At 65.0% G+C, this 18,026-nt stretch overlaps 1 protein-coding gene across 1 annotated transcript; it reads right to left on the bottom strand.

The window, feature by feature from the left end:
* Nucleotides 1–652: 652 nt before the first annotated feature.
* Abca7 (ATP binding cassette subfamily A member 7) lies at nucleotides 653–17,684 on the bottom strand. Its single transcript, XM_078032477.1, is given in 47 exon segments — nucleotides 653–986; nucleotides 1,091–1,331; nucleotides 1,774–1,866; nucleotides 2,138–2,241; nucleotides 2,328–2,462; nucleotides 3,029–3,170; nucleotides 3,958–4,064; nucleotides 4,573–4,635; nucleotides 4,711–4,831; nucleotides 4,903–5,032; nucleotides 5,401–5,524; nucleotides 5,609–5,753; nucleotides 5,991–6,106; nucleotides 6,291–6,468; nucleotides 6,794–6,963; nucleotides 7,043–7,220; nucleotides 7,295–7,327; nucleotides 7,465–7,752; nucleotides 7,903–8,001; nucleotides 8,078–8,202; nucleotides 8,412–8,740; nucleotides 8,925–8,973; nucleotides 9,145–9,347; nucleotides 9,658–9,715; nucleotides 9,802–9,986; nucleotides 10,161–10,298; nucleotides 10,450–10,589; nucleotides 10,666–10,797; nucleotides 11,021–11,192; nucleotides 11,401–11,511; nucleotides 11,830–12,031; nucleotides 12,103–12,324; nucleotides 12,421–12,643; nucleotides 12,798–12,974; nucleotides 13,219–13,454; nucleotides 13,708–13,875; nucleotides 14,028–14,144; nucleotides 14,383–14,522; nucleotides 14,602–14,812; nucleotides 14,981–15,061; nucleotides 15,701–15,777; nucleotides 15,894–15,971; nucleotides 15,974–16,005; nucleotides 16,086–16,239; nucleotides 16,398–16,491; nucleotides 16,579–16,950; nucleotides 17,099–17,684. Coding segments are annotated over 47 exon segments (6,849 nt in total). The 5' UTR covers nucleotides 17,111–17,684; the 3' UTR covers nucleotides 653–842.
* Nucleotides 17,685–18,026: the final 342 nt, after the last annotated feature.

Below are 18,026 nucleotides of genomic sequence, written 5' to 3'. Positions count from 1 at the left end.
GCTGTCTCCTCCCCGGTCAGCTCCCCTCTCTGAATTCTCCTGGTGACCTAAAAGCCCAGCCCCTTCACCCTCTGCACCTCTCACCCCTCCTCACTCTCACTGACCTCGGGTGCAAGAGGTGGCTCTTGGGTGCACAGGCCAGAAAGGCCACAACCCCTGGAGCCAGGTCTAGCTCTCCAGGCCCTGGGTCCAGCTGCAAGCCCAGTCAAGCAGCCCTTTGAGGACCGTCTGTCCACCATTCATTGTTCTGCTGGCTGGGGTCTCGAAGAGCTGGTCCACTAGTTATGTAGGCTTTGGGTAGCCAAGGCGGGTACTCCAGCCTCCTCAAAGCTGCCCAGGACATTCCCAAGCTCTGACCTCAGACCCCCTTCATGGTCAGTTGTCCTTAGGTGCCAGACCCATGTGGCAGCCTGGTACCTGCGACCAGGCTTCTAGAAAGCCCATTCTGCACGCTTCATGCCCAGGATCACCAGCACCGAGTGGGTTCAAGCATGTCAATGTGCTCACACATGCCCCACAAATCTCCTGTGATCACAAACACACTCACTCCCCACTCACACTGCATGTGTCGTCTGCCATAAAGACACAGAGGTTCACATCTTCTCTGCAGTCTTCTCCGTCTCTCTTTTTTAAATATGTTTTTAGATGTATGGACCTTTATTTTATTCATTTATTTATATGTGGTGCTGAGAATGGAACGCATGCCTCACACATGCTAGGCAAGTGCTCTACCACGGAGCCCCCGCCTCGGCCCCAGTCTTCTCTATTTGCTCCAGGGTAGCGGGTGCTCTGGGGGGCTGATGTTGGCTCCTGGGGCTCTCCTGCCCCGGGGGGAGGCAGGCTCAGAGCACAGTCTCCATCACTAGGGTGTCCGCGGAGGCCCGGCCAAGGCCTCTGGGATGCTCAGAGCCTGCTGCAGGCTCCACCTCCACTCCTTCCTGGTCTTCCTCCTCCTTCCCTTGGTCCTCGGAGAAGTGCAGGAAGACCTGGCAGGTGGGTGGTCCAGAGAGGACAGGACGGACAGGAGGGGCTGTCAACCCAGGACCCTGGCCCCAGCCCCTCCCCAGTCCCAGCCCGACACTGTGGTCACCTCCTCCAGTGTGGTCTGGCTCACAGAGAAGTCCTCCATGCCATGGTCTGAACCATGGGCTGCCAGCTCTTCAAAAATGTGTGCCAGGGCGCCGCGCTCTCCCTGTGGCAGCTGGAAGCGTAGGCGACCCCCATGCGCTTCTCGCAGCTCGGCCCCGGGGAATGCCGCCACCACAAAGGCCGTCGCTCCCTCGTGCCGGTCCACGGGCACCCTCAGGGTCAGTGTGTGGCCAGCGCCGAATCTGGAGTGGGTGGGGACAAGGCTACCAGACAGGCCCCTGCCCTGCCCAGCCCAGGGCACGACCCCGCCCACACTGGCTAGCCTCCCGCGCCCCGCCCGCACTCCGCTGCTAGCCCCGCCCCTGCAGCCCCCACCCACCCTCCAGACCTGCTTCCGGGCACCCGCAGCGCCCCCACGCGCCACGGCCACGCCCACCCGCCGCCAGCCGCTCTAACTGGCCTCTGCTGGCTCCTTCTAAACTTTTTACACAGCAACCTCGCGCCCATCAGTCGGATCAAGTGTCCCCAGTACTGCGGCCCTCAGCAAGCCCCGCCTGGCCCCCTTCCTCGTCCCTCCTGCTGTCTATAATCCTGGCCACTCTGCGGCTTTAGCCGCTGGGCTCCAGGTCTGAACCCTCATCCCACCTTCTTGTCCGCACACCTGCCCAGAGGCCTCTCGCTCACCTGCGCTTGAGGTGCTGCGTGCTGCCCAGGCAGCGGAACCGCCCGTTCACCATGATGGCCAGGCGCGTGCAGAGCGCCTCGCACTCCTCCATGCTGTGGGCGGCCGGTTCGTGAGCTCCGACCCGCGCGGCGCGATACTGGCCAGGGCCCTCCCCACCACCCTTTTCTGGACATTTTCGCTGGGCCCAAACTGCCAGGTTCCTGGGGCTGGGTACCACCACAGTGTGTCCTTACTCCTGGGCCCGCCAGCTTCCTTCCCTCCCCCTGTCCCTCCGCCAGGGTCAGGACCTTCCCATCCGCTATGACCCTGGGCTCTGGACCGCCTTCTGAGGCACCTCCTCCACCCGGAGCCTGGGCCAGTCACCTGTGCGAGGTGAGCACCACGGAGCGGCCCTGGCGCACCACGGCCAGAAGGCTGTTCCAGAGGAAGCGCCGCGCACGGGGGTCCATGCCCGTGGTGGGCTCATCCTGGGACGGAGGAAAGCCCCTAAGCCGGGTCCTGCCTGGGTCCCAGCCCTGCCCCCCCCCCCCCCGCCAGATCCCGCCCCATGTACCAGGAAGACCACAGCGGGATCCCCAACCAGCGCCACGGCTGTGGCCAGCTTGCGTTTGTTGCCCCCACTGTAGGTGCCCGCGAGTCTGTCGGCATATCGCGGGAGCCCCAGGCGCGCCAGGCCCCAGCTGGCCGTCTGCAGAGCCCGGCAAGAGCGACACATTGGGGGACCAGGCGAGCTGGGTGGTACCAGTGATGGTGGGGTGGGGCCACAGTGGGTGAGCATGGGGCCGGGTCAGAGGGAGGCTGGGATGGGGACCAAGTGGACATAGGGCAGGGCAGAGTGATGGTGGAGCAGGGCCAGCGGCCGGGGGCGGGTACAGTGGATGTGGGATGGGGCCACAGTGGACATGAGTCGGGCCCAGGAGAAAAGAGCAGGGATGGGTGAAACCTGGGAGTGTACCCAGACACAAGAAGGGGACCTGAGGCGAAAGGCGGGAAGACCTAGGCCAGGGTCCCAGCCGGAGGCGTCAAGGAGGGAGAACACCAGGCAAAGGCAGGAAGGGGCCTGGGCCAGGTGAGCACAGCAGCTGGGAGCACCAGGCGGGGGTGGGGTGGGCCCTCTGATCCTGACCGGATGCAGAAGGACCAAGCATGAGCACCTGAGCACCCGGACCTGAGGGGGGGGGCGGGGGGGCGGAGTCAAGAGCGAGAGAGCGGGGTGGGGGGTGGGGGGGGACTGAGGAGGGGTGCGGAGCTCACCCCTGCCACCAGGGCCTCAGGGACGCCTCGCAGGCGTGCAAACAGCTCTAGGTGTTCGCGGCCAGTCAGCAGCTCGAAGATGGCGTCTGACTGCGGGCAGTAGCCCATGTGGCAGTGCGCGGCAGCTGGTTCCTGGGCCACGCTGCAGGTGGGAGTAGAGGGCGCAGAACTGGCTAGTTACTGGTCACACTGGAGGCACACACAGGGGTCTCAGGGCCACCTCCATGAGCACGGTGTGGGAGGACCAGGAGCAGAGCTGGTCGTGGGGGAGGTCCACACTGCCCCCACCTGGAGCCTCCACCCGGAGCCCCCCACCCGGAGCCCCCACCTGGAGCCCCTCACCGGAGCCCCCTACCCGGAGCCCCCTACCCAGAGCCCCCCACCCGGAGCCCCCACCTGGAGCCCCCCACCCGGAGCCCCCTACCCGGAGCCCCCCACCCAGAGCCTCCACCTGGAGCCCCCTACCCAGAGCCCCCCACCCGGAGCCCCCACCCAGAGCCCCCCACCCGGAGCCCCCCACCTGGAGCCCCCACCCGGAGCCTCCACCTGGAGCCCCCCACCCGGAGCCTCCACCTGGAGCCCCCACCCGGAGCCCCCCACCGGAGCCCCCACCTGGAGCCTCCACCCGGAGCCCCCCACCCGGAGCCCCCTACCCAGAGCCCCCCACCCGGAGCCCCCCACCTGGAGCCCCCACCCGGAGCCCCCTACCCGGAGCCCCCTACCCAGAGCCCCCCACCCGGAGCCCCCCACCTGGAGCCCCCACCCGGAGCCCCCTACCCGGAGCCCCCTACCCAGAGCCCCCCACCCGGAGCCCCCCACCTGGAGCCCCCACCCGGAGCCTCCACCTGGAGCCCCCCACCCGGAGCCCCCTACCCGGAGCCCCCTACCCAGAGCCCCCCACCCGGAGCCCCCCACCCGGAGCCCCCTACCTGTGACCTGCCAGCACTGCCTCGCCCATGCTGGGCAGTATGTCCCCGGTCAGCATGCGGAACGTGGTGGTCTTCCCGGCTCCATTCACACCGAGCAGTCCGAAACACTGCGGGATGCCGGAGATGGTGCTGGGGAGGCCCAGCCCCGACCCCCACCTGGGGTTCCCCTGGCAGCAGCCCTAACGGCTCAGGGGGACCAGCCCTGTCCTTGTGTTTTTGGTGCCTGGTGGCAGCCTTGAGTTCCGGCGTGGGCGGCTGTGGGCGAGGTGGAGCCTGGGACAGACCCTGGGGTATTGGAGAGGCACAACTCTGTTCTTCAGCGGGGAATGTTTTTGCCTTCTGTTTACCGACTATCCTACAAAGCCCATACACAAGTGTGTGCACAACAGACTTCCAAATGTTTGCTGGCACGGGGTGAGCACAGTGATGCTTAATAAATGGAAGCATGCAGTAGGTGCTTAATTAATGAGGATATGTTGGCACAAAACAGGAGTTCAAATCCTGGCACCCAGTAAGTGCTGAGTAAGTGGTGGGCAGCAGGTTCCTAGCAGTGTCAGCCCTGCAGTGATGTGCAGCCTCCCACCGCCCAGCACCAGGTCCTTCACGGGGACTCACCTCACCTGGGGGGATCCCCAGGCACAGGCGGTGGACAGCTGGCATCCTCTGCCCATGGTACACCTAGGAGGAGGCAGGTCCCTGAGAAAGGGGGTGGCCAGTGGGAGCCCCCGCCCAGCTCTCTGTGGCCACACCTACCTTGGTCAGGTCCCTGAGAACCAACACGTCCCCCTTGGTGGCCCCTCTGGCCACCCGCTGCCGCTCGTGGGCCACATCCTCATCCTCCTCTCCCAGGGGCGGCAGCGTCCTCAGCTGGGGTCTGAAGACAGAGACACGCGTGGGTCCCAGGTAGGTCCCTGGCCCTGCCACCCCACCCTGCTCCCCACTGACTGTGGCAGGAGGCGGCCGAGGTGCTGCAGCAGGAGCGTGAGCAGGAGGAAGAGGGGCCCTTGCACAGACATGGCCAGCAGGTTCTTGCCCACCACCTCCCAGCGCAGGGGCGATTGGAACTGCCTGTCTCCTGTGGGGACAGGAAGGACGGACTCTGTCCCAGGGAGTTGTGTCCTCCCCATCTGGCTCACCTGGATTCTCAAGGTAAAAGTCAAAGAAGACCTGGACCGGCTACTCAGCTGGGGGTCTCATGGGCATAGAAAATAGAGGTCGGCCACCCCCCTCCCTTATTTAGGGATTTAGATTTCTAGTGATGTGCCCCAAGACAAAATCAACTTTTATGACTTCTTTTCTACACCTCTGACTGGGCTCAACCTTGAGGCCACCTGGGGCTCTTGGGTCTCTCCCTGGAGGCTGTTGGTCTCCACTCTGTGTAACTGACTCTAGGACGGCACTTTTGAGGGTGCTGACCAGTCTCACAGGGCAGGAAGTTCTCACCCAGGCGCTCAAAAGCGTCAGCCATGGCCTGGTTCCGCACCATATCGATGAGCCCCCGGCCCAGGCAGAAGTGGGGGAAGACGAGGAAGATGCGTTTCAGGACGCGGCTCACCTCCTTCAGCTTCTGCTTGGGGGCAGGAAGAGGCAGTCGGTCGGGAGCTGAGGCCACACTGCAGCCCGGCCCCACCCCCACCCCGCAGAGCCCAACCTGATCCGAGAAGAGCTCCAGCACGAAGGTAGCCATGCTGCCGTTGATGCCCACAAAGAGGTTGATGCAGGTGAGCACGACGTAAGCCGTGCTGGGCACGGAGAAGAAGAAGGAGGCCGGGTACATGAGTGGCGTGATTGACCAGCTGCAGGGCGACAGGACCTCACTGGGCACCCCTGGGAGGAGCAGGCCTCCCGGAGGGCCTCTGATCATGCAGATCCGGGCGGGCTGAGCTTTTAAGGCCACGGTGGAGATGACTGAATGGAAGGCTCCCAGTTTCCCACCCAGCTCCACGTCGGCCCTCAGGAGCTGCTGCAGGGTCCCGTCTCCCTCGGTGCAGGGGGGAGGGCACAAGAAGGAGCTGGAGGGACGGGGACCTCACCCATACAGTAGCAGCAGCAGCAGGAGGGCAGGCAGGTTGGCAGGGGCCACATAGGCCTTCTGCTGGAAGACCAGGAAGATGAGCACCACGATGCACACAGCCACCAAGTAGTTGCACTGCACAGAGATGGACGCCGCCCTCCTCAGCCACCCTCAGCCCTGTGAGCCCTCTGCTTCCTACTCTTTGGACAGGAGAACGTGATGTGTCCCACGGTCCTCAAGACCTCACCCCTGCGTGACCAGTCCCAGCCCAGAAGGGCCAAAGGGCAGCTAGCCCCCCACTCCTGGGCCGCCCCCGCACCATGTCCCAGACAAAGTTGCCCAGCCAGTAGAGGGTGGGGGGCAGGCCCCCGACGAGCTGCAGGTGTTTGGCTCGCGTGACACGCTCCTCAATGAGGACCAGGGTGAAGCTGGCCGGGACGAAGGACATGGCGAAGACCACACAGATGGACACGAGCACGTCCACGGACGAGGCCATCCTGGAGGCGAGGGCACGAGGCTGCTCAGGGCACGGCCACGCGTGCCCCGCAGGGACGAGGCTCATGGGCCGCCGTGGGTGGCGGAGAGGGCCTGAGCCACGTGGGGAGGGGTGGTCGAGCTGCTGGGCAGGAGACGTTGCCCGGGAGGACCACGGGCGGGACAGGGACACGTGGAGTCTGGGGGGCTGGAGCGCGGTGGCCAGAGGTGGCCATTACGCAGCCTCGGAGCAGGTCGCGGCCCTGGATGACAGAGTTCAAACCTGGCCACGCGGCAGCCACGCTGCCCACACCTCAGAGCCACGGAGGTGGGCGGGCGCGGACTCACAGGGCAGCCTGGGACAGCTGCTCCTTGGTCAGGTTCAGGGGGTGGTTGAACGTCGTGATGCTGTAGGCCTGGTGGGCGGCGCCCCGGGGCAGGTGGGCATGCAGGAGTGCATTGTTGGCTCGGTTGACAAAGGCTACCATGGCGTGCCAGCCCTTGTTGTTGAACCAGATCTGTGGAGTGGAGGCCACAGAGTCAGGGTGGCCAAGGCTGGACCCTCAGGGCCATCCAGCCGCCACCCTGGGTTCTCACCTTGAGGCTGTGGTGAGCATCCAGGCTGTGAGCCCACGCTGAGAGGTTGTGCAGGACATGGTCCAGGGCTCCACCTGGCTGGGGACTCAGCAGGGCCCTCAGCTGCTCCACAGAATGGGCCACCTCCGTCCCTGAGGGCAGGTCTGGGTCTCGGCCCCCCAATGAGAAGCCCCCATACCTGGGGGGCACAGAAAGAAGAGCTGAGGGCCAGGGGGTACGCAGTGGGGCCAGCAACCCCAGGTCCCTCCTTACCTGACCTCATCCACCCACTTCTTAGTATTGAGGCTGTGGAGGACACAGACAGGGAGGGGGGATAGAGGTGCAGGGTCAGGCTGGGCATCTGGACCTGCCCTAACGCCCCTGCCCAGGCGCACCGGGCCCGAGGCCCAGCTGCAGCAGGCCGGGTGCCATGTGGTGCTTACCCCTGGCGCACCAGGCTTGGGTAGGTCTTCACCAGGAAGTCGGACAGATTCCGGCCCGTCAAGTTTTGGACCACCTCCCCAGAGCTGGCCACTGCCTGGGGCGGTGGGAGGCCACCAGCCGCAGCCGGACAGTCGGGCAGCAGGCGGCGGGCACCAGGCTGGCTGCACTGGCAGGCTGGGGATGGAGACTCTGGGGTCCAGTTGCCACGGGCCAGGACCCTGGCCACATCAGCAGTGGCCTCAGGGACTGAGAACAGGCAGGAGAGGGCCCCTGGGCACGCGGGCAGCCTGTGGGTCAGGGTGCAGGGCTGTGGGCACCCACTGCCTGTTCTCTGGAAGCACGGTGGCTCCCAGCTCCCAAGTGCCACGGCAGGTGGGTCCTCCCCACCACAGCCCTGAGGGGACCCGGGGCCAGAGGGGGTCCAGGCCGGGCCTCACCTGTTGGAGGTGTTCTGCAGGTGCGCCTCCTCCAGTCCTGCCTGCCCCAGCAGCGCCTTGAGCAGGCGGCCATACTTGGGGTCCCCCTGGGTGTCCTCGCTGTGTGTGTGCAGATCAGAGCTGTGTCCCCAGGTGGCCAACCCTCCCTCCACCAGCCCCTCTCCTCTGCACTCACCTGAAAAAGGACACCTGGGCGCCGTACATGGCAGGACTGAGCCGCAGAGCTGGGTAGTGCCCAAAAGGAGGCACGATGAGGCTGAAGAGCAGGGCCAGGCCAACAAAGAGGGCGGGCAGCACAATCTGGAGGGGCATCCCCTCAGCTGCCACCTCCACGACCCTCCAGGCTTGCTCATACCCTTCCCTGCTCCCGCTCTAGAACCACCCAGGGCTCCCTAGGGTCTTCAATAAATACGCACAGGATGAAGCTATGGAAGCGAGACACTGAGGGGATGGCCAGAGGCGTCAGCAGGGACTCCCCGGCACCTTCCTTTGTCCCAGGGCCCCCTCACCTGTGCAAACAGGCCCCAGCGGCTACGGCAGGCCAGCAGACAGCGCTTGAGAAGCAGGGCTCGGAGCTGCTGACGGGTCAGTGCCCAGCCCTGTACTCGTCCTGCAGTGGCCGGCGCAGAGCCCTGCAAGGCCTGGGTCTCTGGGGCCGACCCAGCTGTCGGGGGCGGGAAGGTCAGTGCTCTGGAGGTGGGGACCTTGGGGGATTGTGGGGTGCGGGACTCACCCAGCTCCCCCTGGCCCGGGGCTGGTTCCTCTGGCACGACCGTGGCCCCCGGGGTGCCATCTGGGACAGCCAGGTGCACACAGGCCTGCTGCCCAGGGCTGCCATCTGCAGGGCCAATGGGGAACGGGCAGTGTCAGTGTTGTCTGGGGCCAGGGTCAAGGGTCATGGGTGGAAAGGTCAGGACTCAGGCTAGGCACTGGGGTCGACTCAGCCAGGCATCGGCTTGGCTTGAGACGAGAACCTGCTCTGGACCCAGGTTGGGGCAAAGGTCACAAAGCTGCAGCCACACCTTCTGGGTTTGTGTCCGAGGCACAGTCCTCTGTCACCTTCAGGAAGATCTGGGGAGACAGCACGGGGGCTCAGAGACCTGCCACCTCAGAGGGCTTCTGAGCCTCCCCCACTCCTGGCGCGGTCTCCCCCGGGATCGCACCCCTCGCTCCCTGGCGGAGCCAGCTCTTCTGCGTCCCCCAGGCTGCCCTCCTGGGCCCCGGGACTCCCCTGGCCCGCACCTCCTCGAGGCTGGTGTCTGAGATCCCATAGCCACTGAGGCTCAGCGCCCCCAGCTGCTCATCCAGCTCCCGGAAGAGCCTGGCAAAGCCGCCATCCAGCGCACCCGCGTAGGGCAAGGCCAGCACCAGCTCGTGGGGCAGCTCCTCCACCAGCCGGGCCCCAGGCACCCAGCGCCGCACCAGGGCCAGGAGCTGAGGGGCACCTGCGTGAATGAGGTGCATCTAGGCCCTGAGGCCCGGGAGCCCCTCTCCCACCCGTCTCCTGCGGGAGGGGCCGACCCTAGGGGCGGAGGTCAGGGGCAAGAACTTGAGGGCAGGACTGGCTCAGGGTCCTTGGTCAGGTGGGCCTGTGTCTGGCTCAGCCCAGGACAGGTCAAAGGTCAGGGCCAGAGTGTGGGCTCAGCCAAGTTCAGGTACCTTCTGACACAGCCCAGGTGGGGGCATTGGAGTCTTGTTGCCCTGAACAGGACTCTGCTGCCCCCTCCCTGCCCGGGGGCCTCCCACCCATCTCACCCGCAGTGCTGTTCTGGCCAGAGCCCCTGCCGTCCTTCAAGTGGGTGTCCTCCTCATCCTGCAGACAGAGGGGCAGCCACAGATGTGGCCATCAGGCTGGACAGACCCACGGGGGTCAGGGCAGGGCCTAGCTCTGGGCCTCACCTTCACGGCACTGGCCAGGGGCTGGGGACTCTTCACCAGTGTCAAGTAGTAGCCAGAGCCCAGGTGACGGCGCAGGAAGAGTGGGGACCCACAGCAGCACAGGCGGCCACCTGCCACCATGGCCACCCGGTCTCCCAGGAGCTCGGCCTCATCCAGGTGGTGGGTGGAGAGGATCAGCGTGCGACCTGCACACAGGGCCCAGCCCCAGGTGCTGCCCCAGCTGTGGTCTTGCTGGCCACCTCCTGCCCACGGCTCCGAGCTCCTACTCACCTCTCAAAACGCGGCCCGGCACTCCCCCGTCAGACATTTGGGCCCTGAAGCACAGTCCAGGGGACCCTCAAGCCACCCCCAACTCTCACCTTCCCGGTACTTGAGCAGCAGCTCCCAGATGCCTCGGCGGGATGTGGGATCAACACCAGCTGTGGGCTCATCCAGGATGACCACCCGCGTGTGACCCACAAAGGCCATGGCCACGGACAGCTTCCGCTGCATCCCACCTGGGGGGTTGGAGGATCCTGGCGTGACCCTCTCTGCGGTGGGTATGGCTGCCTGTCCTCTCCACCCCCAGAGACCTCAAGGCCTGGCTCCTCCTGGTCCCCAGATCCGTCCGTCCCTTGGCTTCTCAAGACCCTAACCCTGTGGGCTCACCAGAGAGGTGGCGTGTCTGAGTCCACCGCTTGGGCACGAGTCCCACGTCCTGCAGCAGACGCTCCTGCTCAGCGCCCACCACTGTGGCATGGGAGCCCTTGAGCTGCCCGTAGAACCACAGATGCTCCTCCACGGTCAGCCTGCGGCGAGGGGGGCGATGGCCACCATGGGGTCCTGAAGCCGGCCCAGCCCACCCACAGGCACTCCAGGACATACATGTCAAACAGCACGTTGTACTGCGGGCAGACCCCCAGGTGGGGCCGGATGGCCTCCATGCTGGACTGGACGTCGTGGCCCAGGACAAAAGCTGAGCCACCACTGGGCGGGAAGAGGCCGCTCAGGATAGACCTGGGGGGAGGCGGGAATCTGCCTGTCACCACGAGAGGGGCTGCAAGCACAGAGCACCTACTGATGCTTACCCCAGGGGCCCAAGGCCTGCACTTTGCAGAGGAGGGGAACTGTGCTAAGATGCCTGTCCCAGGGGTCGCGTGCACTGCCCCCGCCCCAGACGCCTTCCCCACTGACAGACAGGGAAGCTGAGACAGGAGGAGGAGGGAGGCCAGCCGCTCACAGCGTGGTGGTCTTGCCCGCCCCGTTGTGGCCCAGGAATGCAGTGATCTGGTCCTGGTAGAAGTCCAAGTTGAGCCCACGCAGGGCTGGCTGTGGGCAGCCGGGAAAGCGCTTCTCCAGTCCTCGAACAGAGACGCCAGGGCGCAGGCCCCGGGGCGCCTCCTCCACCAGCACTGAGGAGGGAGGCCGTCAGCTGGGGGCCCTGGGGGCCCGACAGCAGGGTGAGGAATCGGGGAACCGTGAGGTGAGGGACCGTAGGAGGGGCCGGCGTGGTGTGCAGGGGCTGGGGAGGGTCTGATCTGGGGGAACCTGGCTGTTCACGGGGAGGAGGAGTGGGGAGTCCAGACCGGGAAGCAGCTGTTCAGGCTTGTAGGGCCTCACCCTTTGGGTCCTGGGGGGCAGGGATGGGGTCGGGACCCTTGGGGGGTCCAGGCCCACACCAGTAGCTCCTCCGAAAGGGAAAATTCCACGGTTCGGGGATCCCGTACTGGCCTGGGGAGAGAGGCTGAGTCGTGCCGACTACCCGTGGAGTGTGCCAACTTCCAGCCACACACCTGGAGTCCAGACATCCAGGTAGGCGGTGGCTCTGCCTTTACAGGCACTACCTGCGCGGAGGTGCCAGGAAACACCACGCTCACCACCCTCACCACCGGAGGCACGCCTCCAGGTACTTCATGGCAGGGAGGCACCACCCGAAGGAAGGGACAGGCTTTTGTGCTCAGGCCGCAGCCGGAGGCAGGGCCCCACTCGGGACCTAACTAGGTGTCTCCAGGTAGATGACCCAGACCTCCCGTGGGCTCTAGGGCCCACCTGGGCACACAGCCTCCAGGTACCAGACGATGACGCCATAGAGGGTGGCGTCCAGCAGCAGGAGGCCTGAGACCTGCGCCAGGCTGAAGACATCTGCCGCCGGTCCCCGGCCCAAGTTGTGCCACTGTGCGCCCTCACCCTGCTCCTCCAGCAGGGCCAGGCTCTCGCACCCGAAGCCGAAGGCCACTGGCGACAGCAGGCTCTGTAGGGGAGTGGGTGGGTCAGAGGGTGGCCTGGTCCTGGGGTGTGCCCGCCAGGCCCCACGGCCCTCACCACGGCCACACGGCCACCCGTGGGCAGCCTGTCCCTCCAGGCAACACAGAGCACGTAGGGCAGGTACAGTGAGAAGTAGGCGAGGCCTCCACAGGCGGCCGCCAGGTTGGCACGCGAGAAGAAGATGCTCAGCAGAAAACTCTGGACCACGGTGGCTACCGCAAAGGCTGCCAAGAACAGGAAGACCACGGCCGGGTGGCTGTAGGGAAGGATGTCCCCCACCTGTGGAAAGCAAAGGAGTCCAGGATTTGGCCCTGCCTCCTGCTTATAACCCTGGCACGCGCCCCTCCTGGGCCCAGAAGGCGGGGGCGCACCCACCTTCAGCACCAGAACGAGCAGCGCAGCGCTGAACAGGAAGGGCCCAAGGCAGCTGAGAAACCAGCCGAGCCAGAGCACCGCGCGGCTGAGTCCCATGGCGCGCATGGTGTCGCGCAGCCGCGTCTCCTTCTCCCGCACCACAGCCTTGACGGTCAGCGCCACTGAGTAGATCCAAGCCAGCGTCAGGAACAGGGGCAGCGACCGGCTCAGCACACGCAGGAACCTGAGGAACGCGACATGGTGGTGGATCTGAACACCGTGCGGAGCTCCCTCGTCCACCTGGCAGGACCGTTCGCCTGGGAACCCAAGGCTCAGCCGTGGCGAAGGTTCCTCGCTCCCGGGACTGGGAATTGAGTGCGGAGGGGCGCGGAGCTCACACGTCGTCCACGTAGCACGGGTAGGGCATCTGCTGCAGGTAGAAGCCAGCGCGGGGGTCCGTGCCGCTGAGCACGCGGACAGCAGCGTGCTCCAGCAGGTCCTGCAGATACACGAAGCCGCCCCACACATAGCGCAGGTCAGTCAGGGGGTCCGCGGCCGGGCCAGGGTCCCAAAACCTGCGAGAGGGGAGTGGCGGGCAGCTGTAGGGAAGTGCTGGAAACTCTAAGGACCCGCCTTTCACAGCTGGATCTGCACCTTGCGGTTCAGTTACACACCAGCCACGCCCACCACTGCCCTCAGCCGGACCTACTTGGGTCCCATCCCAGCCTAGGCCACGCCCACGGCGCCTAGGCGCCCAGGTTGTGTCTAGGCTGAAGGTCCAGGGTTGGCCCCGTCCACCAAACTCTTGCTCCCTCCCACCTGTCCCTGATCTTATTGGTCCTGGTGACATCGTCGATGTCCATGCGGATCTTGATTTGCACGTGGCCGTGGCCAGGGCCCAGGTCTGGGGCTGGCTTCTTTGAGGAGTCTGCCGGGTCCTGGGGCTCCAGGAAGACGATGCCGGCCCAGAAGCGGTGCTCGGCCAGCAGCTGCAGGGCCCGCGACACCAGGGCTGCCTCGGAAGGCCAGGCCTCCAGCTTGTCCAGGGACACACACTAGGGGTATGAATCCCAGGAGCTGAGGCCTGCCCAGCATGGTACGGAGGACCCCATCTGGGTCAAGGCAGACTCCCCCCCAGGACCTCCAACTGCGTTCCCCCTCAGACCTCTGTGAAGCCCAGGGTATCTGTGACCAGGCCTTCTGGCGGACAGAGCCCACCTCCCCCAGGGCAAGATTTGCCTCCACCTTCGGATCCCCAGGTTGGCCTTGCCTCCTCTCCGTGACTCAGACCCCAGGTAGGTGGCTCACTTCCATGACTTGGCCGAGTGTGCCCATCAGAAGTCCCACATCAGCGTGGGCATCGCGCCAGCTGTAGCCACCCATGCTGGGGTCCAGAAAGGACTGCAGGGCCTCCGTCGGGTCTGGGCCTCCTGGTCCTGGCTGCCACCCCGATTTGTCCTGCCTTTGAAGGAGCCTCTGGGGGGGTGTCAGGTGAGGAAAGGTCTGTATCAGGTACCCCTTCCTGTCTGTGGGGGCCCATCTGCCCTCCCACCACAACTTTCAACTTCCACCTCCATGCCCTGACCCAGCATGGCACCCCCACACCATGGACCCTCACCCTAGCCCACCTGCAGAATAGCCACATTGGCACTGTTGTTCATGAAGTCAAAGAGTTGGGGTCCCAGCACCCCCCAGACCTCCTGGATATCCTTCAGCAGAGCCAGCTCCTCGAAGGTCCGGTTGACCTGCAGGCAGGCAGCACCAGACCCGTCCTGGCCCTTCCCACTCACCACTTCCCACCCTCTGGGGGCCCTGCTTCCGTCTGTGCCTCGGAGCCTGTACCTGCTGGTCTCTGACAGCTAACAAACTCCTACGTCTTCAGAATGCAGCTTCCGAGACCTTCTGGCCTGGCTGTGACACACCTGGCCAGATACTGGGTGGTGTTTGGCCACTTCCCTCCCGCCTGGCACCCAGTGCCCTCACCTGGGCCATGAGCTGCCGCGTGAAATTCGTGTCAGGTGCAAACAGCAGTTTCCCCAGGATCAGCGGTTTCAGGCGCCTCCAGAGCAGGCGGGACAGTGGGTGGTCTCCCAGAGCCCCCATCAGCTCAGAGCAGGCAGGGCCTGGGGTGGGGGTGCTGTGAGGCCTTGCCCTCTGCCCCCTGCCCCACTTCCCAGGTGGGGAAACAGGCCATTCACTTACTCAGGCCTTTGTCTGGCAGGTTTGGTGCTGGGTCCTGCCCCACCAGCTCCCTCAGGTCGCCAGCCTCGTACCAGTTGAGGGAGAGGCCCCCTGGGCTGCTAGGCCCCTGAGCACTGCAGAGGGCTTCTGACACCAGCTCCAGGGGGCCACCTGTCCCCCGGGGTCTCTGCAGCAGACTCCGAAGCTCCACCAGGCTGGGCAGCACCAGGAGCTAAGGCAGGGTCAACAGAGAGCATTGGCCATCCTCCCAGCACCATCCATCTCCAAGCCTAACCCAGAGCAGGGACTCTGCCAGGGGCACCTGAACCCTCAAGAAATGTGCCCAGGCCATCCATCACCACCCCAACCTGGCCAGGGTCAAGGCCGGGTGGAGCCTCACCTCCTGGACCAGGTCTTTGACTGCTTCCACAAAGCTGTCCATGGACTCCCGGGCATGACCCAGGGCGCCCCCCAGGGGTTCCTGTGGAGGAGACGGCAAGAACACCAATGGCCCCCTCTCTTCGTCCACCAGGTCTGTAGGGGCTCAGACCAGCACTTTACCAACAGGGGACTGAGGCTCTGAGAGGTACAGAGCCCAAGCTTCAGAAGGGCTCTCCCCAGCTCCCGCCTCAAGCCTCCCCAAAGGGGGGGCCAGACAAAGTCAGGAGAGGCTGAGGGGGGGCGGAGCACATTCAGGAGTGGACTTTTACTTGGGAAGATGCTGTTCTTAGAATGTTCTGTCCAGAAAAGGCAGATGGGGTAGGATTACAAGGGAGAACCCCAGTGGGTACACCTCCACCTGAAGCCACGCCTTGCTATCCCCCCCACCAGCTGGGACCACGCCCAAGTCACTAGGACTTGCAGTGATTGGCCCGAGCCCTGTGCTTTGGGACGGGACGGGAAGGCTTGGTCATTCAGAGCGGCTTCCCACAGTACAGGACTTGTTCAGTGGCACCCTGGAGTCTCTACCACCATGCTAGGCAGGACAGGGCACACTGACTGCTCCAGGGGCCAGGTGCAGCCCCAGCAGGAGGCTGGAATCAGGCCCCTGCAGGGTGAGCACTGGGGCTCCCTGAAACAATGCCCCAGCGGCCGCTGCTCCCACCCAGCCCTGCCTCACCCCTGGCAGCAGCATCCCCAGAAGCTCAGCGACCAGTGAAGGACGCTCCTGCTGCCAGTCAGTCTGTGGAGGCCAGGCTGGAGGAAGGACACAGAGAAGCACAGGGTTGGCAAGTCTCTCCTGAAACACCCCACTCCACCAGTGCCCGGCAGGCAGGCTGGGGCTCAGCGCTCAGCCCTCTAGGGCCCCCTACCTCTGCTGCTCATGGCCCTCAGCAGGGGCATCAGCTCTCCCAGGCCAGTCAGCGTCCTCTGGGCACTGGGACCCCCAGTAGAGTGCGGGCATCGGCCAGGAGCCGAGAGACCCTGGGGACAGAGTAGGGGAAGGAGGTGGGGTTTCAGGGCACTCCTGGAGCACGGAGCCCACGGGGGGCCCCACCCAATGCCTCTTGCTCACAGGGGAGTCATTGAAGTTGCTCAGGAGCCTGGGATTTTCACCAGGCGTTGGCTGCGGGAAGCAGGAGTTGTTCACGTTGCAGATGAGGCCCTGGAGCCAGGGCACAGTGCCCGCGGACGGCAGTGGCTTGTTGGGGAAGTGGCCTGTGGGGAGATGCCAGCTCTGCCCACCTCTGCACCACCCGCGACGGCACACCTCTAGCAACAGAGAGCTCGGCTGCAATCCCTGCAGCGGCTGCCCCTGGGCAGAGGGGGTGGCCCTTCGCTCCTCCCCAGGCAGTGTCTGGCCACGGGGGACTCACATTCGTGGTGCTCCAGTGGGGGGTGGGAGTGGCGGACAGCCACCAGGATGAAGAAGAGGAAGAGGGGCCACAGCAACTCGACCAGGAGCTGTATCTGAGCAAAGAATGGGTGGGAGATGGTGGGCCCACGGGGGACACCTGCCCACCCCGCCCTGTTCCGCAGCTCGGGGCAGTTGCGTACCGGCTGTCTCTTGCGATACATGAAATTCTTCCAAAGCAGCAACATCAGCTGTGTCCGGAAAGCCATGGTGAGACTGAACAGGGACGGAGGGGTCGGGACAAAGGTCAGAAGGGTCAGTCTGAGGACGTGCTGTGTGGCTGCCGACAACTGCCTGCTCCTCTCTGAACCCGTCTCCCCTTCGACCCTGCAGGCCTCCCAGAAGTTCGGACCGAACCAGGTGAAGAGCAGGTACTCGATCTCCGGACGCTCCTCGACCCAGAAGGAGTAAGCCAATGGGAACCCTGCCCGAAGCCGTCTTCGCAGCCGATTGGTTGCCAGGGCTGTCGCTCTTAGCCGGCTACCCGCTGGGGTCTGAGAAGACCCTCCTGAATTCTTAAGGGGCGGAGCCTCGGCTTAACGCTTTCACTCCCAGGCCCCACCCCCAGGCTTTTTGCAGGTCCCATCTCCGCCCCATCCCCCAGACCTTGGCCAGGGTTCCCTTTGGCCCTGTCGCCCAGTGATAACAGCAACGAATACTCACTGCGTTGGGCATGTCACACGCCCGGCTGGCAGTACTGGACTCTACTTCATCTTACAGAAGTGGAAACTGAGCTCAAGAAGGGGCAGTAAGCGGGAGACCGAGCCCAGCTCTCCACCGCATCACGCATCGCCTCTCAGAGGGGAGGAGGCTCCAGCAACACCCGACCCTGTATTTCTCTAGGGACTGTCCAGCTCTGGGCCACTTTCTTGCACAAATGGGGAAGCTAAGGCTCCCAGAAAGGCGGGAAGTTGCCAAAGGCCAACATCCATCTGGGGACTAGGACCTAGGACCGCGACCTCCACCTCCTGGCCAGGATTCTTTCTGACGCCAGTGGCTTTGGGGATCTCTGGGGACCAACTCATTTACAAAGGGGAGGGGCTGGGGGTCTCTCAGTGGGAAAGGCACTGCAGGTGTGTGTTGGCAAAGGTCCCCTCAAATGACCCCCATGTCCACTTCTTCCTACTGAGCTTTAGTGGCCAATTCAGCGGCCCCAACACTCACAGGAAGGAAAGGAAGGGTGAGTGGGATCGGAGCTCAGCCAGTACCTCTAATTCCCAGGGAAACTCGCCTTCCTCCCACCCCACCCCGACCCCCGCATTCTCGACCGTCGCGACACAGTCCTCCTCTCCCGGTGCCCCTCACCGTGCTGGCCTCCAGCTCTGGCCCGCCTTCCCTCCGCGGCCAGGGGGCGTGGCCCCTTTAAGAGAAGTCCCCGGCAGGCTCAGCCCCCGCAGGCTCAGCGCCCCCCCCCTTTACCGCCTTTTGCATCCCGGTGCTCACGGCCGCGCCCTACACGCCCCGGCCCCGGCCGCTGCCATTGGCCGCTGTGCCCGCCAGTCACGGGCCGGCCCCACCGGAGCCCCGCGGGAGGGTTAGGGCGGGTTCACAGCGGGGCTCCCGAGCCGGCTTTCTTAAAGGGGCCGCGCGC

The sequence above is a fragment of the Ictidomys tridecemlineatus genome, chromosome 2 (genome assembly GCF_052094955.1).
Source record: "Ictidomys tridecemlineatus isolate mIctTri1 chromosome 2, mIctTri1.hap1, whole genome shotgun sequence".
NCBI lineage: Eukaryota > Metazoa > Chordata > Mammalia > Rodentia > Sciuridae > Ictidomys > Ictidomys tridecemlineatus.
This window is presented reverse-complemented; position numbering and strand designations above follow the sequence as displayed.